Source organism: Sus scrofa, chromosome 5, assembly GCF_000003025.6.
Source record: "Sus scrofa isolate TJ Tabasco breed Duroc chromosome 5, Sscrofa11.1, whole genome shotgun sequence".
Lineage (NCBI taxonomy): Eukaryota > Metazoa > Chordata > Mammalia > Artiodactyla > Suidae > Sus > Sus scrofa.
Genome location: NC_010447.5, coordinates 71,798,910 through 71,818,589, shown reverse-complemented (window position 1 = coordinate 71,818,589; position 19,680 = coordinate 71,798,910). Strand labels below are relative to the sequence as shown.

Genomic DNA, 19,680 nt, shown 5'->3' with positions numbered 1-19,680 from the left:
TACAGCTCCGATTCAACCCCTAGCCTGGGAACCTCCATATGCCGTGGAACCGGCCCAAAGAAATAGCAAAAAGACAAAAAAAATAAATAAATAAATAAATAAATAATATTTTAAATACAGCATTAAAAATAAGATTTCTTGGGGAGTTCCCGTTACGGCTCGGCAAGTTAAGAACCCATCTATTAGGATGAGGGTTCCATCCCTGGCTTCACTCAGTAGATTAAAGGAGCTGGTGTTGTTGTGAGTTGCAGTGTAGGTTGCAGATGTGGCTCGGAGGTGGTATGGCTGTGGCATAGGCCAGCAGGTGCAGCTCCGATTCAACCAACCCCCTAGCCCAGGAATTTCCATATGCTCCACGTGTGGCCATTAAAAAATAAATAAATAAAAAATAAGACTTCTCTTATATTGCACACATTCATTCTTCCCACCCCTTTAAAAAATTCCACCTGAACCTGGCAGAACAGTTTGCTGCTTTACAATATTTCCATCAAATTTATGTCAATATGCTACTTATCCATCAACACACAATACATCTATGCTATATATATACTTACATCATATAGACTGTGATAATAAAATAACCAAGAATTATAACTTACCTAATGTAAGTCTATGGAGCAAGCAACAACTCACTTCTTGAATTTTCTCATTGACAGGGAATGCTTTCATGGCTTCTACCACAATATTATAACACCTGACATTGCCACTCATGAGGACTTCAACATTACTGCCTAAATTTAAAGAAATCATAATTACCAGTAATGTAATAATTTTCCCCTTTGAAATATGCATAAAAAGATACCTTACATAGATTTTTTTAATATGGCAATATAATGGCTACATTTCCAAATTTAAATATCATGTTCTGTCAAATATCTATAAAAAATTACTATGATGTTCACTGCTAATATAATACGATTTAGGACTCATCTCTAACATTAAGGACAGTTGCTTTATTCCTATTTTTTTGGCTTGAAAACTTCAAGGGAGAACTTAGAGTATTTTTATATAAGTCAAAATATATAGTCTTAGCTGTAGGCATTCAAATAAATGAACTTGGGACCTGTTTCCTAATGAGGCCCTATTCTATTGGATAATGGCTTTTAAATGTTCCCTTTTCTCAAAACCGACAGAAAGAAAATCAAGATTATATCACATAATAGAAAAGCTAAAATCAGCTATGATTTATTTCCTATTCATTCCAAAGGGTAGCAGAAAGTAGCCAGGGTGAAAGGTGGCAAAACCAAGCTTCCTGAAGGCTCTGAGACAAACAGGGGAAAGAATGGATGAAGGGGAGAAGACAGACATAATATTAAAATATATGACTAAGTAATAAACATAGGGGAACCATAAAGGAAGGAAAGAATCCACTGGAAAAGGCAATCAATAGAATATGTGAACCCACATAGAGAAAAAGAGTAATTTACATGTCTGAATGAAATGCTGACTATTCCTAAAACAGACAAAAAGAAGGTGTTTGCAAAACATATTTCTTTCTTTCTTGGCACAAACTAACCAACTGTTTTCCCCAAAATATATTTTTAATGTTTAATTTTTATTTTAAAAAAACACTAAATACGGAAAACACATTGTAATGAAAGGAAATGGCCTCTTTAAACAATTACCTGCTTTTACTCAGAACTGCAGATATTTGCTCTAGACTCAAAGGCAAAGTTTAAAACAGTTGGTTTTGTTTTTCTTTTTTTTTGATTGTTAGTTACTGCTTTCTTTGACCTTTTCATTATGAATCAGCACATTTACACTGGAGTTATGTCAGAGGTGGGTGGAAACGAATGAATTTCAAAACAGCAAGACTAAAATAAATAAATAACTGTAACCAAGAAAAAGTAAAATGAAGAATATATTCAGTTTGTGGGCAACGGGTGACTCAGAGAAGTTTAAATGTCCATTTTCTATTATTGTTCAGCCCCATCTACTTTTACGTGTTCAATTGTTCAGGAATAAGAAAATGATGGATTTTAAAACTATCTCAAAGAAAGGCATTTTCACAAGGGGATTGTTTTTTTACTGAAGTCTCACGTCTGTAGATGTCCCTGTCTGAAACCATATATGGATATTACATATAATATACTACATATGTATAAAATACTTGTGTATGTAATAACACCACCAATGTTTTTACAACACTTGTTACATGGCATTACCAGGTACTATTATACATTTTTCACATTTTTTAACCCATTTAATCCTCACAACTTCCATGTGTGAAGATGAAAATATATATACATATATATTTTTGCTTTATTTTTTGCTTTTTTAGGGTCGTACCCACAACATATGGAGGTTCCCAGGCTAGGGGTCAAATTGGAGCTACAGCTGCTGGCCTATACCACAGTCACAGCAACTCAGGACCGAGCCATGTCTGCAACCTACAGCACAGCTCACAGCAACGCTGGATCCTTAACTCACTGAGGGAGGCCAGGGATGGAACCCACAACCTCATGGTTCCTAGTCGGATGCATTTCCACTGCTCTATGACGGGAACTCCAAGATGAAAATATCATCAAATAAATGCACGTGTAAATGTTGTATAAGCCCACACAGGTAATACACAAAACACAAAATGTTCACGTGCACTTAGAAAACAGAAGAAAAATCTGAAGCATTATCTTATTCCACTAACAATCAGTGGTAGCACGTGTAGCAAATTAACTTCTCCTTACTTGCACTTTGTTTGATCAAAAAAAAGGGGCTAGATTTCAAAGCACCACCAAAATACTGAACAAGAATCACAATAAAGTTCAAACTCTTCTCTGTGGCTTTTCAGGCCCTTTAGAATCTAGTTACCTTTCCAGCTTCATCCACAGACTCTTCTGAAGCCCTTCCCCCATCTCCACCGAGGGACTCATAAGCAGATGCTCAGGGCTCTGCGTGTGCACACACTTATAAACCACACTGTTTACAGAGCTGCTTTTATCTTCTTGAACGCACTATGCTCTCTCACTCCAGACCTTTACACTTACAATGCCTACTGCCTGGGACCCTTGCCTGCACTTTCTACTTCACCTCATACCTCCCTGTACACAAAGCTCTCCTCCTAATTTCAAGTCTCTGCTTAGAGATCTTGCCTCACTCTCCACTGTTCTCACAACCCTAGGTACTTCTGACAACACTTGCCTTGCAATACTTTGTAATCACTTCTGTAGCTTGTATGGTACTATGGTTACGGGGGCTGAAAAGGCAAAGAAACATGTTTATGTTTTCTGCTAAAGTTTCTCCAGCATGAGGCCCAGAGCCCCCAGCAGTACAGCATCAGTAAATAAAAATTAATTAGATGAATAAATAAATGAATGGGTTTAGTGTCTACAAGTTTCTAAGTAATAAGAATATTTTTGAAACACACTCAGAAAGATACACAGTAATTTTTCAGATTCAAAAAAGAAATCCTGTATACAGGCTACTTACAAGGAATTGCTAGGGAATGTAAACAGTGCAGTACATGAAGCACAATTTCCTCTTCATCTTTAAACTTCTTTAATGCACTCAGCAAGATCACGTAATCTTTGTTCTCAACAAATTCAGTCAGTTGCTCCTCTGAAACTAAAAAATGAAAGACAAGATTCTGAAAAAGCTTAAACATGCTATAAAAGTTTAATTACTCAAAAATATAATATCCATGATAGTTATATAAGACACAGTAGGAGAAGTTCCCATAGTGGCTCAGTGGTTAATGAACCTGACTAGTAACCATGAGGTTGCAGGTTTGATCCCTGGCCTCACTCAGTGGGTTAAGGATCTGAGGTCGCTATGAGCTGTGGTGTAGGTTGCAGACAAGGCTTGGATTCCACATTGCTGTAGCTGTGGCATAGGCCAGCAGCTATAGCTCCGATTGGACCCCTAGCCTGGGAACCTCCATATGCCGTGGGTGCAGCCCTAAAAATATAAAAAGACAAAAAAAAAATTCACAGTAGAGACAATGGATGTACACTAAGAATGACATTTTAGCAAAAAGCCCATCCTAAGAATTTTATAATGGGTAAATAATCTATTGAGATTAAAATAATTTTGTTTTAACCCATATTAGTTACTCCATGTTTTAAAATGTAGTGACCATGTAGTGATCAAACAGTTCTCAGAAAAACAAAATTATTTAGTTTCATTTGAAAGATTCTAGAGAAAACTAATCAATGACTAATGAAGAATAAAGAAGTGAACGGGAGTTCCTATTGTGGCTCAGTGATTAACAAATCCGACTAGGAACCGTGAGGTTGCCAGTTCGATCCCTGGCCTTGCTCAGTGGGTGAAGGATCCAGCATTGCCATGAGCTGTGGTATAGGTAGCAGATGTGGATCGGGATCCCACATTGCTGTGGCTCTGGTGCAGGCTGGCAGCTGTAGCTCCAATTAGACTCCTAGCCTGGGAATCTCCATACGCCGCGAGTGCGGCCATAAAAAAGACAAAAAAAAATCTTAAGAAACAAAGTGAACATATTACAATACTTAAAAAGGAGTGGTTAAAGGGTCAGCTCAGCTAAATGCATCAGTTCAAGAGGAATGAACTTCAGCAAATGACAAGTAATTTAACTTTGAAATACTCTATCTTAATGGTCTTGATTTCATCAGCGATCAAAAACTCTAATTATTAACCTTCCTAATTAAAGTCTTTTGATCAAGCCAGTAAGTTTCATTTGGAATCATTTTATTGGGTGGCAACCTCAAAAACATGTATAAAAATCTGATTTATCTAGCCTGAGAATGACACTGACATAAATGTTAGAAGATGGAGCACTCTTCGTGATCAACATTAGTTTTTTGTCTTTCAACTTTAAACCAATAGTCTATATGATACAATGTGAAATTGATTGGGCTCTTCTAATAAATGAGGAATATCACCAAATACTCTTATTTTATGAAAGAGCTTCCACAGCATAGATTCAAATTTTTAAAAATCAACTTTACAGGTACCTCTGAATCCTGGAGAACTTGATAGTCTTGAAAACTTCAGAAATATTTCTACCCTCCACTTACAATCAAAATGATGTCGGCACTGATCTTTCTATTGAATATGCTCTTTTTAATATTCCCTGGTGCTTCTCCAAATGTCCTAGATGAATCCCACAATGCTGGTGAGAGAGTAAGCCCTTCTTTCATGAATAAGAATGTGCCCCTGAACTGCAGCAAAAAAAAAGATTACAGGCCCTCAAGGCAATAGTTGCTCAAACTCTACTCTGCCCAATTCTTATCAAAAGCTTACTTGCAAGATATCACATTTATAGAAGACAGCCTGAGAGACATGCAGTTCCTCGGTTCCCCTCCTCCGCCAACTCTGATGGTCAGAGAGCTGGGGCCCAGGCCCACGCTGTTCTGCCTCTTGATTCAGTCTCTTTCACTGAAACACACTTTGTATTCCTTACAAAAGGAGTATATTTTTTCATCTCATCCAAGCTCAAGGATTTTCGCAGGTCTTCCATGAGACCGACTGCTTCTTCTGATAAATGGGTTTGCTTTTACCTCAAGTAACTTTGTAACCAATGATGTTTACCTCTTTTCTTTGCCTGATTGGAAGCAAAGAACCATATTTCTGGTCCATTCCTTTGCAAAGATAAAGGACCTGAAGTAAGCAGTAAATTGAACCTAGCTTCTTACCATTTTCCCTTCACCCATTCCCTCATTCATTTCTTTTCCCTCTAATGTATCATAAATATCTAGGAACTCCTGATGTGGCTCAGTGGTTAACGAATCCGACTAGGAACCATGAGGTTGCGGGTTCGATCCTTGGCCTTGCTTAGTGGGTTGAGGATCTGGCGTTGCTGTGAGCTGTGGTGTAGGTCGAGACACGACTTGGATCCTGCATTGCTGTGGCTCTGGCGTAGACCAGCGGCTACAGCTCCAATTTGACCCCTAGCCTGGGAACCTCCATATACCACGGGTGTGGCCCTAGAAAAACAAACAAAAAAAAAGTATAAATATCTATAAGCTATGTGAAGTCCTTTTGGAATAAAACAGAGAATTAAATAGTATAAGGTGACCTAACCCATTCCTGGAGCTGCCAGAAACTAGAGCAGTAAATTGATAGGGACACAGGGCCCACATAAGTCATTCTTAACCTAAACCCTTGGCACTCTTGGCTGTCATAATGACACAAAATGTGCTCTCAAAAACCGTGGCATATTGAACTGGAACGGAGATAACTGGCTGTGTGCCCTCAGGCGGGTTGCTCATTTCACCTCTCTGATCCATTTCCTCATCAGGAAGGACCAAAGGTTCCAACCACCTATAAAATTATATGCTAATCTCTGTCATCAATCTCAGTGCCATGGGATAAAAGACCTATTAGTCTTTTTCCTAAGGAATACTTTGTAAACCACCTGGGTCTTTATACAGAGCCTTTAGCAATTTAAAATCTCTGGTGATGACTCACCATCATAAACCCAAATTTAATCTACGCCTGGCTTCACAGTTTTTCTTTCTGAACACCTACATATCTGGTTTGCAAAGTGAACCTATGCCTTCTTAAGCAATGGAAGAAAGTCTATTACAAGGGCATAAATTATAATCCACAAATGAAATTCATTCTGCAAAAATGAGCCATGTTTCTGAATTAACACCCTTATTTCTCCTTGAATGACAACTCCCACTTTTAATAAATCGTACGCTTTTAGATATTTTATTATCATAATTACATTCAAATTTTCCCTATATAAGCCCTTTTTTCTTATATAAACATCAAAATAAAGAATTAGATATTTTTAAATACCTCTCTCAAACAGCACATGTAAAGCTTTGCATCCAAGTTTCTGGACTTCATCATTGGCTGAAAATGTGCGCATGGCATCAAAAATTAACAAGAAAATATCGCTTTCTTCATCCAGTATCAGCAAAGTGATTTTACCTATTTTGAAGAGAACAATATGCTCCAAGTAAACAGCTGCTTTAATATGTAATGTGTTCATTTTTACAGGAAGACTATGAATGGTTTGTTGGACTTTTCTTTTTGACGAACTACTTAATTACCCCACATGTTATGAGACCTGTCACACACTATGGTCCTCCTAAATGAGATAAATTCCCTGTATATTTATTATAACTCTCTGATTCCCAAGCAATATCCACGGCTAAGACCTCTTGCCCCAACTCCCAAAACACTTCTAACTGCCTCCTAGACAAGGCCATCTGAATACTGCATAGCCGCCCACCCAGCGCACTCCAGTTTCCTATCTCCATCAAAGACACCACATCCAATAGTTGCCAGAGAACCACCCAGGCATCTTCCTTCTTTCATCCTCCCTCTCTCTTCTCATTCTCTGTCCAACAAAAGAACTAACTCGTAACCAAGGCCTTCGTGTCTGTCTTCTAAATAACTTAAAAATTCCCTTCGAACCAGGCCCCTCCATTTCTATTATGGTCAGGACCTCACCATCTCTCACCTGGAATAGAGACAAAATTGCTTAATTGCTCTGCTTGCCCAAATCCCAACCTATCTAGTTTATCCCCTGCATTACATTTCTAAAACACAAATGATCTTGTAAATCCCTTGCTGAAACCTTCTGAGGCCTTCTTGCACTCCTCAGTCAGACAAACCAGACTCTTCACAGATCACGTGCCTCATCAGCCTCCTATCTCTGCATTGCTGACTCCAAATATGCTAAACTCCTTGCTCACCACAAATTAGCTCCTTTACTATCCTGGTGCCCTTGAACTAGCTGTATGGAATGTCCATGCCCTTTTCTTTCCTCTTCTTTTTTTTTTTTTTTTTTTTTTTGTGGCTTCACCTGCAGCATATGGAAGTTCCCAGGCCAGGAGTCAAATTAGAGATACAGCTGAGACCTATGCCACAGGCATGCCAGTGCAGGATCTGAGCCACATCTGCAACCTATGCCAGCTTGTGGCAAAGCCAGATCCTTAACCCACACAGCAAGGCCAGGGATTAAATCTGCATGCTCACAGAGACAACATCGGGTCCTTAACCTGCTGAGCCACCATGGGAACACACACCCTTGTCCTGTTCTACACCAAATATATTTCTACCTTAACTCAAGAAATAACACAAACGACACTTATTCTGCCAACAAAATCTGCAGTACAGAGATAGGAGTGGTAGTCAGAGCAAACACTTGCACAACACATACCGTGTCAGACCCAGGTTGAAGTAATTCACTGTAACACATAGAAACCCACCACCACTCCACAAGGTAGGTGCAATCCTTGACTTAAAAGATGAGAAAACTAAGGCACAGAGGTGACCCAGTGACTTTGCCCAAAGTCTAACAAATAAGAGGCAGAGCTGGATTAAAATTTAGGCAGGTCACGTCTGTGCTCGTAACTCCTACAAATGTGCTTAGCTGCTCTTTGTGTTTCTACAGTGGTTTTCTTGAGATCTCTGTTAGAGTACCTCTCTCAGATTGAAATTATTTCTTTAAGTGCTTTTTATCTCTTTGCCTGTGCCGTCCAATTCTACGGCCACTAAGCAACATGGCTACTTTAAACTCAAATTTAAATTAATTAAAATTAAATGAAACTAAAATTCAGTTTCTCACATTCCAAATATTCACTAGTCACGGATGGCTCCTAGCCATGACTCTGAACATACGCAACATTTCCCTCAATGTAAAAGTTACATTGGACAGTGGGGCTGGGCGGTGACTTCGTTGTAGGAACTTCGCCTCCCAGTCTGAGAGTTCTAGCAGCTAGCACAGCAGTTAGTGTGCATTAACCATTAAATCAATTAACAAACAAGACAAACAACAAAAGTGATTCATAAGTCAGCCTCTACTAGGCATCCGAAATGAACTTTTAAACACAATTCAAACTTTCCTAAAAGCTCAAAATTCTTAATGTTTTATGGAAGAAATTAATTACAGTCTTTTCAAAACACATGTCAAACTTTCTAATTGTCTGCACGCTGCTGACTTCAACACAGTCATGTTGGGAGATTTTTCAGATTCATAAACCTCCTGTCCACTGCCAAGTGGAGAATAAATCCTCCCCCTGCCCAAAACAAAAACAAAAACAAAAAACAAAACAAAACAAAAAAAAAAGTTTCCCAAGGATGTTTAAAATAAATCATGTTTAAGACCAGTTAATACCTCCCATTATATATGTTAACAAAAGGCTCCAGTGAAGGGACGACTACCTTCTGGCCTTTCCTATCCCTCTTCATTCATCCTCTGATCGCCATCCTCTTTCTTCTTCTCTCTTTCTTCTATTGGGTCTTCATCACTTAGCAGGACTAATGAGGGCATTTAAAATCTTCCCCCCTACACATCCAGCCCCTCTCACGCCACCCTCCCGGGCCTCTGCAACCTGCATGTGCTGATCTCTGACCTAAAGCATCCTTCACACTTTGGAGGAAATCCTCCCTATCTTTCACCATTAGCTGCCCTGTAAGCAGCCTTTCTTCTCAGCGCCTTAAATCACAGCAAGTACCAATCAAGCAATGTCACGACTACTGCACCACAGCAACAGTCTTTGTTTCCAGGTCCATTATTCTCTAGGCAGAAGTTTACTCAGGGAAAGAACCTGACACGTGAAATCAGAACCTAGTTCTACTCCTTATTGGCTGAGGCAATCTCTCGGTTTCTAGGTTTCTAGGTGTTCCTCAAACACCCAGAAAGTGTTCTGAGGATTATGCTTTTAAAAGGCTGTTTTGAGGGTTATGCTTTTAAAAGCTTGTTTTGAGGAAGATGCTTTTAAAAGCATGTGGAGTATTTGTAAAGTACTGAACATGTAAAGTCTGGCACCTAGCAAGCACTCAAGAAGTAATGCTATATATTTTTAAATATTACTACTGTCATACTCTAGAATATATATTATAGAAAACACCCTAGAGATGTGAAGAGAGAACAATATAGTAGTGACAAGCATACATCCGGCCAAGAAACTAACAGGAATGTGAGATGTGGAACTAGATTTGGGGAGCAAAGCTGGGGCTAGAAATTAGATTTGGGAGTAATATATATAAGGTGATGTTTAAGGCCAATGTTTGGTGGGACTTTTGAGAGACAAAGTGTAGATAAAACAAATAAAGACATATACAAAGAATTCTGAAAATCATTGATCCTGAGGTGATATTATGCTATACTTTAAAAAATTAAAAACATATTTAGTAAATGGCTTAAAGTATTTTTGAATGTGAGTCAATATTAAAAATATATGTGTGTACATATTACCTGAAGTTAGGAGAAGATCTAAGGCCTTCAATCCAACTGTTGACAGGCTGACACTGGCATTATGAACTGTGAGCATTTTAAGAATCAGTCTGTAATTTAAAAAAAAAAAATCAAGATAAAGTGAAATATCATACTTAGATGCTTGCTCTTTTACATACTGTTTTTCACTCACCCATATTTTTATTCATCTCATTGTAATCCATTCCCTGTATTGAAGCTACTGTATTTTTTTCTTCCTATAAATCTGAGTCAGGCTTATGACAATTAACAGGGAATTAGTATGAGTCTCAATAGAAAAGTTATAACTTTTTCCTCTAATATTCAAATTCAATTATTAGTCATGTCACTCAATACTATATCCAAAATAAATACCAAGGTATATGTACCAAGAGATCAAGCCCATTTTATATAATATAAACTTGTGAATTATATGTTATGCAGATTAATGCATTAAATTATAGAGAGATGTAATTAAAGTGTTGGTTTATATATATAAATGAAGAGCCATCTGAATTTTTAAATTTTTACTACTTTTGAAAAAGAAATTGATGTTTTTATTTTATTTTATTTATTTATTTATTTTTGTCTTTTTGCCTTTTCTAGGGCCACTCCCATGGCATACGGAGGTTTCCAGGCTAGGAGTCTAATCGGAGCTGTAGCCGCCAGCCTACACCAGAGCCACAGCAACTCGGGATCCAAGCCTTGTCTGCAACCTACACCACAGCTCACGGCAACGCGGGATCCTTAACCCACTGAGCAAGGGCAGGGATCGAACCCACAACCTCATGGTTCCTAGTCGGGTTCGTTAACCACTGAGCCATGATGAGAACTCCAAAATTGATATTTTATAATAGAAAATGAATCTAGTATCAATAGTATTTAATTGCTTCAACTTCACTAAATTTGAGTCCCTGAATCATCAATCCTAAAATATACAATCTTTAATCCATTCCTACCCAGGAATAACAGTTTGGCTGTTAGAAGAAGAGAGAGCCTGATGGCAGCCATGGTTCACCTAGATTCAAGAAACTTGGCATGTGGTCGGTCTCCAGCTGGTGAGCTGAGGAATTGAGAGACCTTGCCCTTCCACGCTGTCAATTCTCCTCCTACCTATGCTGCCCCTCCTCTCCTTGTACCATACCCACTATTCCTGACTTTATCACCTCACAAGAAATTTCTCCTTTAGTACGGTAAGTCTTTGGTGGGGGAGTCCTAAAATATAGGGAGATGTGTTTTATAACAACTTTCTGCTGGGAGTGGTCTAGTATGCTCCACTGGAGAAAGCAGTGTGACCTTCTTGCTCACCCCTGCTGGCCTAAAGGAGGGGTGTAATAAATATCTGATGAACAGAGGATGAATGAATGGCAGATGAGCGACCAAATAAATGAGTGCAGGAGATCCCTATAGAGGCATTCATGTTATGTAATGTTTGTTTAATTAAACAAATATTTGGTTTGTACTCAAATATGACTAGATGAGTTTTCCAGTGCTCCCTAAAGTTATAGATTCCTAATCTTTGGTGAAATTCTCATCCAAACCAAGGCACACATCACATTACAATTACTAGTGGAAAGTATAATTTGCCTAATTCCTCCTTAAATGCTGTATTCTTTCCAACTGAATCATAGAATTTCATAGATTAGTTTGGAGATGAGAACATATATTCATCAGAAATAGGCCTCTTTTCAAAGCACACCCCTGAGAAGCTGGAAATTGAAGAAGAGCAATGTGTATTTATCAAAGATTGAAAAGTGTATTAAGCACAGATATGCTCCCCTATGAACAAACAGCTCTTATTTGTTTAAATCTGAAGCCACAGTTGACACTAATAAACAATGCAAAAATGTAAAATTTAGTTTTGCATTATGCTTGTCACAAGCAATATGTCTTTGGAAGCAATATGCATTCACTTCTCTGCGGTAAAGAAAAGTCACCTTAGTATAAAGAACACCTAAAGTTGAGGACAGAAGATACTTTCTTAAATGTCAGGAGACAAAGTTATCCCAAAAAGATTTTTGTGGAAACCCATTTTTCTTCAGAAATTTTTTTCTTAAACAATTACAGCTAAAGAAGCAGTCTCATTTAAAAAGTCATTATGTTGCAAACTGCAATAACATAGCTTTTAAAGAGCTATGAAGATTTGGCTGCAGATGTGCTGAAAGATAATTTCTTCTTTTTTTCTTCATTTTGAAAGCTGTAGTTTAAGCTCATTAAATATATATGTATGAAGATACATAAATGTACTTTTAAAGACAGTAAAGTATAAACTTCTAAATTACTATTTATAGAACTAAAATTTCAGTTCCCATATTTTTGTTTTAAAGAACTAGTGGTTTGTATCAATTCTACTACTAAAAGATGAAAAAAAAATTTCTTCTTTGTTTGAATTCATAAGCAGTCATCAACAATCTACAACTTAACCAATTGTATAACTGTATCATCATACTATTAATATAGTAACACCTAACATTTTACCTCAAATGTTAGTTTTGCAATTCAATTGTTTACTATACTTCTGGGCTGAAAGCTCTCTATAAATAAGAATCATTGATTCAAGGAATACAATATGTATTTTAAGGGATTTTTACCAGACTGGCTTAGATTGCAAATATAATGTATCAAGGGGAGGGTTATCATATGTATAGATAAATATTTAATGCAGTTTGTTTTTACACATCTGTCATACTTACTGGTGAATCCCAAGGGCTTCCCAATCATGTCCAATATCCTGGGGTCCCATTAAGCTTTGCATTGTATTTGGACAGATTTCTATTAATTTGCATAAAAGTGACCAACCCACCTAAAAACAAGAAGGGCAAATATTCACATTAAAAAAAAATCATAGTGGAACACATTCAGCCAAATCTCTTCATTCTTAATAGAATAGATGATTACATTATTTTAAAAAAAATTTTTTTTGTCTTTTTAGGGCCACACCCTAAATATGAGCTGATGAGGTCTAGACATCACAAATGTCCCTCAGCTCTCTCACATTTCCAAATGAAGTAGGATCTTAACTGATGCATGTTAAATATATCTTCATTCAGTTCATGTATACATGATGCCATTTGAATGAGTTGCTCTTTACTTCTGAAAAAAAACACCATTTTTTTAAATATGATATTTTAATTCTAAACTAGAGATTAAATTGAACTCACTCTGCCTGCTTTATATTCCTCTCTAAATTTAAGGACTTTTTGATTCTTTCTACATATTACAGAACTACCCTTAATATGGTCAGAAAAAGAAAAACCAAAGGAAATAGAAAATGCATATATATACATGAAAATCTAGACATTAATGAAATAGTGCCTAAATATGATGTGTGATAAATACCCACATAATATGAATCCTGAAAGGAGGATTCACTGTCAGCTCGAACTACTCAGGGAAGAATACAAAACAGAAAAGTAGGATTTGAGCCAGATTTAGAAAGTAAATTTGGTCACTCAAAATGGGGAACCAGAACCTTGTAATAACACTGATGAGCTGGGAGAAAAGAAAGCAAGATGCTAAATGGTGTGGAGGCTGCTGGGAGAGTCTTATTACTAAATGAGCCTGGATGTGACAGTGGAGTTGAATGACACGGATAATTAAATGACCAGGTGAGAAATTTTTATGCAGCCAATAAGGAATAATGGCATAAGTCTCCTATATGTATAACAGAATAAACAAGGGGTATTTAACAAGATGAAAGTGATTACACAAGATCTCTTTACAACAGTATTTCTAGGAGTTCCCACCATGGTGGTGTGGAAATGAATCCAACTAGGAACCATGAGGTTGCAGTTTCCATCCCTGGCCTCACTTAGTGGGCTAAGAATCCAGCATTGCCCTGAGCTGTGGTGTAGGTCACAGATGCAGCTCAGATCTGGCGATCTGGCGTTGCTGTGGCTGTGGCGTAGGCCAGCAGCTGTAGCTCCGATTAGACCCCTAGCCTAGGAACCTCCACATGTCATGGGTGTGGCTCTAAAAAGACAAAAGACAAAAGACCAAAAAAAAAAAAAAAAAAAAAAAAAAAGGTATTTCTAGATCTTTTCTGGATTAAGCAATGGAATAAACAATGGGTATTTAACAAGATGAAAGTGATTAGAGAAGATCTCTTTACAATAGTATTTCTAGATCTTTTCTGGATTAAACATGAATTGCTTTATGCTGTCACTACTTCCTCTTGCTTGATTTCAAATTCCTTGAAAAGGAAGTAGTTTCCGACTGCTATTTTTACCTGTATTTAAGTAGGACAACCTCCTCCACATAAGCTGAATAGATATTGACAATCCAGATGTCATGGAAACCAGCTGTTTTTGTGCTTTCATAAAATACATCAAGACTATTTTCCCCTGATATTTTTAAAAATAACATTCGGAACACCTTCTGGTGGGAAATAAATCACACCTCACATAGGATGCTATACTCATCACTGTACCTGCATGGCTGACTCAAGAAGAAAACCTGTTTCGGTTGGTGAAATAGCAGCATCAGTAATTGCTCTGCAAAAAGATTGAGGCAACTGAGCTTCTACAACTAAATAGAAACGCTGGCAGCAAAGCAGAGGTAACAATTGATCCATTAATGTATCAATTAAAAGCTTTTTTTCCAAAGAGAGAAGGTTCCCATCTTGCACAGTTTTAACAGAATTATTAAACTGGTAGCTTCACTTTATTATAGTTATTCTGTAAACTCAAGTATCTAATTAATGCACAACGGGAGAGAGTCCAGGGGTTAGAGAAAATTTTACTTTCATATATTTCATTCACTTACTTCAAAGGTTGAAACTGTGTGGATAAAGAGAAGTAATGTAAAATTGAGGAACACAGAGAAATAATCAGATGACTGGCAAGAAAAGAAATGTATAAGACAGCCAGCCTAACTACCAATTCTCTAAAGACTGTCCTTTATTAAGGAGAATTAATAAAATATGAAAGAGCATTGAAAATAAAAATTCAGAGTCTGGAATGTCATGCTAAATGAATTCTGAAAACAAACCTTACAATTTGCTTTTGAAGGATCTTTACTACGTTGATTCCTTAAATTTATTGAGTGCTTTTAATTCAGCACTTCCAACTGATTCAACATTACAAAGCATTAAAGGACATCTATACAAACTACACCAATATCATGAAGAAATCTGAAGGAAAAAATCCACTTTCTTTCAAGTGAAGTATTAAAATACCAGTAGAGATCTCACTTGCCATCCCTTTGATAAAATCAATGATAATTTAAATTGATTCTGTCACTGTGCAGAGTATTTGTACCAATCCATTGTACTTTTTGTTTTGTTTTGTGTGTGTGTGTGTGTGTGTGTGTGTGTGTGTGTGTTTTCTTTTATGGCCAAGATATGAAAGGTTCCTGGCTAGGTGTCAAATTGCACCCACCAGATCCAAGCCACATCTGTGACCTGCACTGCAGCGTACATCAACGCTGGATCCTTACCCCACTAAGTGAGACTAGGGATTGAACCCGCAGGCTCACAGAGACAATGTCAGGTCATTAACCCACTGAGCTACATCAGGAACTCCCCACAATGCTTTTTTACTAATGTGAAAAGTTTGTGAATTCAGCAGCTAATATGTGACAGAAAGAGATTTTGCAGGCATGTGGAGACTTGAAGCCATAACTCTGTCAACTAGCTCTGTAATCCTAAATCAGCTACTTACTCTGAGGAACAAATATTCAGTGAGATTTCTGAGAGGGTAGTGAGCCCTGCGAGAATCAAATGATATAATATACATAATCCCCTTTGGAGATTAATATACTAATGGTGCTGTAACCGATAATTCTAGTCCATAAAATTACCAAATCAAAAGACAATTCCTTATTTTTCTTACATAAGTGGTCTCTGCTACCTACTGGGCAAGGATATCGAATGACATTCATAACTACTCCAAGCAAACACGTCCAGGCTTGGACAGTTTTAAATGAAGAAGAATTAGGTGGTGGGTATATTCCAGGCTCCCCTGGATTCACACATCTAGCCCCGCCTCCTCTGGTCCGTGCAGACCAAAGCCCCCCCAGGGCCCAGTTGTTCTCAGTTGGACCCAGCAGAGGAGACTCTACCAAGAACAGAAGCCAAGGAAGGGACTGCCAGACAAGGTACTTTTGACACCAAAGCAGAGACAGGTAAGAAGGGATGATGTGGGTGGAGAGCAGCAAGCACAGTAAAGCCATCACTGAAAAGTGACTCCTATTTCACAGGCAAAATCCAGACATTAGCTGCCAAAAAGGACAGTGTCTTTATTATGCCTCTCTCTTTTCATGATTTTATTTGCTAACAGCCTGAAAAATGAATCATCAGATGAGATATTTCAGCTGAAGAAAAATTAAAGCAACCATTTATCTGAGTTATAAATATCTTTTTTTTTTTTTTTTTGTCTTTTTGCTATTTCTTGGGCCGCTCCCACAGCATATGGAGGTTCCCAGGCTAGGCGTTGAATCGGAGCTGTAGCCACCAGCCTACACCAGAGCCACAGCAACGCGGGATCCGAGCCGCCTCTGCGACCTACACCACAGCTCACGGCCACGCCGGATCCTGAACCCACTGAGCAAGGCCAGGGATGGAACCCACAAGCTCATGGTTCCTAGTCGGATTCGTTAACCACTGCGCCACGACGGGAACTCCTGAGTTATAAATATCTTTACATAAAAGAAGCTAGGTATATGATTACCCAGACAAGACATAGCTGGACAGAGATACACATAAAGTAGATAGATATAGATCTAGAGATCCAGATAATTCTTAACATCTGTCTAACCTCTCAAGTAGATATTAAGAAACACTGCACCTCAACAAAGTTCAATCATCTTTCCCTTCAGGACTTAACAGTGCAAATGAAAAAAACTGATTTTAGTTCCCCAAATCTGAAAATCTACAAAGGAAGTTAACCTCACGCAGTACTTCTGTTTTGACTGTTAACACATCCTTAATTATCATCTTAAGGCTCCTTTTTAAATATATCTAAGACATTGAACAATTTTCTGGGTTTCCTACGGTGCAGATTCTAAAAGTTTCACTGTTATATTCATTTTATATGAAAACAGTTAAGAAGTATAAATTTAAATTCACAGAGGAATCCTAAAATGTCACTTTCTTTAGCTAATACAAGGTGTACTACAATTAAAGAAGGTTAGAAAGCTATCTTCAAGTTAAAAAAAAAAAAACCTTAAACCTATAAGTTTGCCAGTAACTTCATTTTATTAATTTAATTATTATTAATGCTATTACTGTTCATTATTCCTCTTTCCCAAACTATTCACAATGGTGTCACCTCTAGGACACAACCATTGGGAAGATTCTTAGAATAATTTGATCTAAACACTGATGAACTCATCTAGCCATTAACAGAATGAAATCTTAACCTATTATTAGTCCCCTCCCACCACCATCCATATTCTGCCAATCAACTGTATAAAGTTGCTTCTTAAAGACACCTAGGAGCACACTGTAGGCCCTTTTACGCCCTTAGCATTTGATAATGCTTCCATCTTAAAATCACAGTCAGTGGATTGTCAAGCCAAATCTCAGAAACAACCCAGAACTCTGGGTATAGAATACTGACAGAAAAACATCTATTTCCAAAGAGAAGGGGGAACGGGCAAAATGAAAACAACTCCTTTACCTGCTGCACACTAGCGACTCTCATATACGAGTCCAAGACGATCAACAGAGGCACGTGGACATTTTTGTCTTGAAATAACCTGGAGGCTGGAAAAGAAGGGGGTTAGGGGAAAAAAGCAAAGTCACGATTCATGGCACCCCTTTTAAGTCTGAATAGGGGGGAGAAAGCAAAAGAAGTGAGGCCAAGACCTTCCTAAAATTGTCGGGTCCTTTCTGTCTCAAGGAACAGAGAGTTTGCGGCTTCTCAAGAGTCCAGGTTTGTGGTGCCACAAAGTTCAGGGGAAGAAAGTTTGCAAAAAAAGGGGGGGTGAGGGGGAACCGGGGCAAAGGAACGGCTTCCCTGCAAACCCATTACCGTGGTCGGCGTAAGTGAACACCAGCATATCCTCCAGGATTTGGACCAGCGTCTCTATCTGTTTTCCTTCTTGGACATTGTTCAGCCTGACTATCAGTTTCTTCAGAGCTTCCTCGTCCTCCTCCTCGCACCCCTGGCAGCTGCCACTGGCCATGACCGACCCAGCTCCGAACGGGCCGCCCCTCCCGCACGAAGGCCGGCCGCTCCGGGAAGGGGGCGAGCGCCGCTCAGCATCTGCGGCCAGCGTTCCCCGCCGGCCCCATGGGTCCCCACGCCCGTTTAAGGGCAGGCGGCGGCTCCCCGCCCCGCGCCGCCCTCCCGCGCCCTCACGCCAAGCCCTCCTCCGCTTCCTCCTCCCGACCCGGGGCCAACACTCAGCTCCGGGGCCTGCAAGACGTACGGCCGGGGCGGGGCGCAGCGGAGAAAGCAGCGGCCGGCCGGGACCTGGCGGGAGCCGGCTGGGCCCGGGCGAACGTGGCGGTGGCCCCCGCGCCGGCTGAGACGGGATCCCCGGCGGGCGCGGGCTCCCGGGACCGGATCCCGCTCGCGGCGGCGTCGCCGCGGCCCGGAGTCGCACAGGAAGAAAGGGCCTCAGCGGACTCCGCCGAGAGCCCAGGCCCCGGGCGCTGCAGCGGCAGGTAGCGCGTCCCCCCGGCCCGACCCGCCAGCCTGGGCGCCCGCAGCCCCGCGGAAGGTCTGGGAAGTAAGCAGAAGAAAAATAAAAGCTGCCGCGGATCTCCAATCTAAGAAGAGAATCAGGGCGTTGGGAAGAGAGGACGCCGCCCCGTTGGCCCCTTTTAGGAAAACATTCTCCTTAGAGGTCCCCCTATAGGAATGAGTAATTTCCCCCCAAGGGGAATGGAGAGAGCGTTAACCACCAAAATGTACCCAGTAAAATGCTTTTGTATAGTTGTGGTTGTTGGTAGGGGAAGACATTTAAATATATATATATATATATATTCCTGTGGGTTATTTGAAGCTCTGTTGGTCAAAAGGCCACTAAAACACTAAAATTAACTTTTGAAAATTTGAGTTTACGCTAGGAAAGATCTTAAATATTGGGCAGCCAAAAAGTAATCAGTTCTCGGCGAAACTAAAAGTAAAGAAAAACACAGGGGTAAATGAAATGAAAAGGTAGAATGCAGAAAAGTTGAGCGATAGCAAACCTCCCATTGTTTATATTCAAAACTACTGAAGTTTTTGAGGTTTGGTTTGTTTTCTAAGTACCATAGCAATGTGTTTTTCAGGAAGAGAAACCTAAGCAAGAAACACTAAAAACAGGGCTGGACTGAGATGAGCTATTGCAGGCAGATCTGTCTTGGAGTAAAGGTGGGGTCCTTCACAAAGGAGAAGATGGGACTGGAAGTCAGCACTTCACAATTTTAGATCCTTTGTTTTCACTTCTATTACCCAATTCTGATTACAATCTGAAAGAGATAAGACAGCCTCTTAGCCTCCTCTTGAGGAAATGGAGATTTATGGTCTATAAGAGAAGAGCACTGTTGGAGTCAGACAGATGAGACGATGAGAGTCAGGACTGACACACAGGTAGCTCTAACCTCCAAGTGAAGGTTCTTTGCC

At 39.3% G+C, this 19,680-nt stretch overlaps 1 protein-coding gene across 1 annotated transcript in view; it reads right to left on the bottom strand.

The window, feature by feature from the left end:
• The window catches only part of LRRK2 (leucine rich repeat kinase 2), a 145,492-nt gene extending 127,239 nt beyond the window's left edge, over nt 1-18,253 (bottom strand). The window contains 7 exon segments of the mRNA NM_001113437.2: nt 600-731; nt 3,427-3,561; nt 6,718-6,852; nt 10,130-10,218; nt 12,820-12,929; nt 17,746-17,831; nt 18,100-18,253. Of these exon segments, the coding sequence (NP_001106908.2) occupies nt 600-731; nt 3,427-3,561; nt 6,718-6,852; nt 10,130-10,218; nt 12,820-12,929; nt 17,746-17,831; nt 18,100-18,253 (841 nt within the window).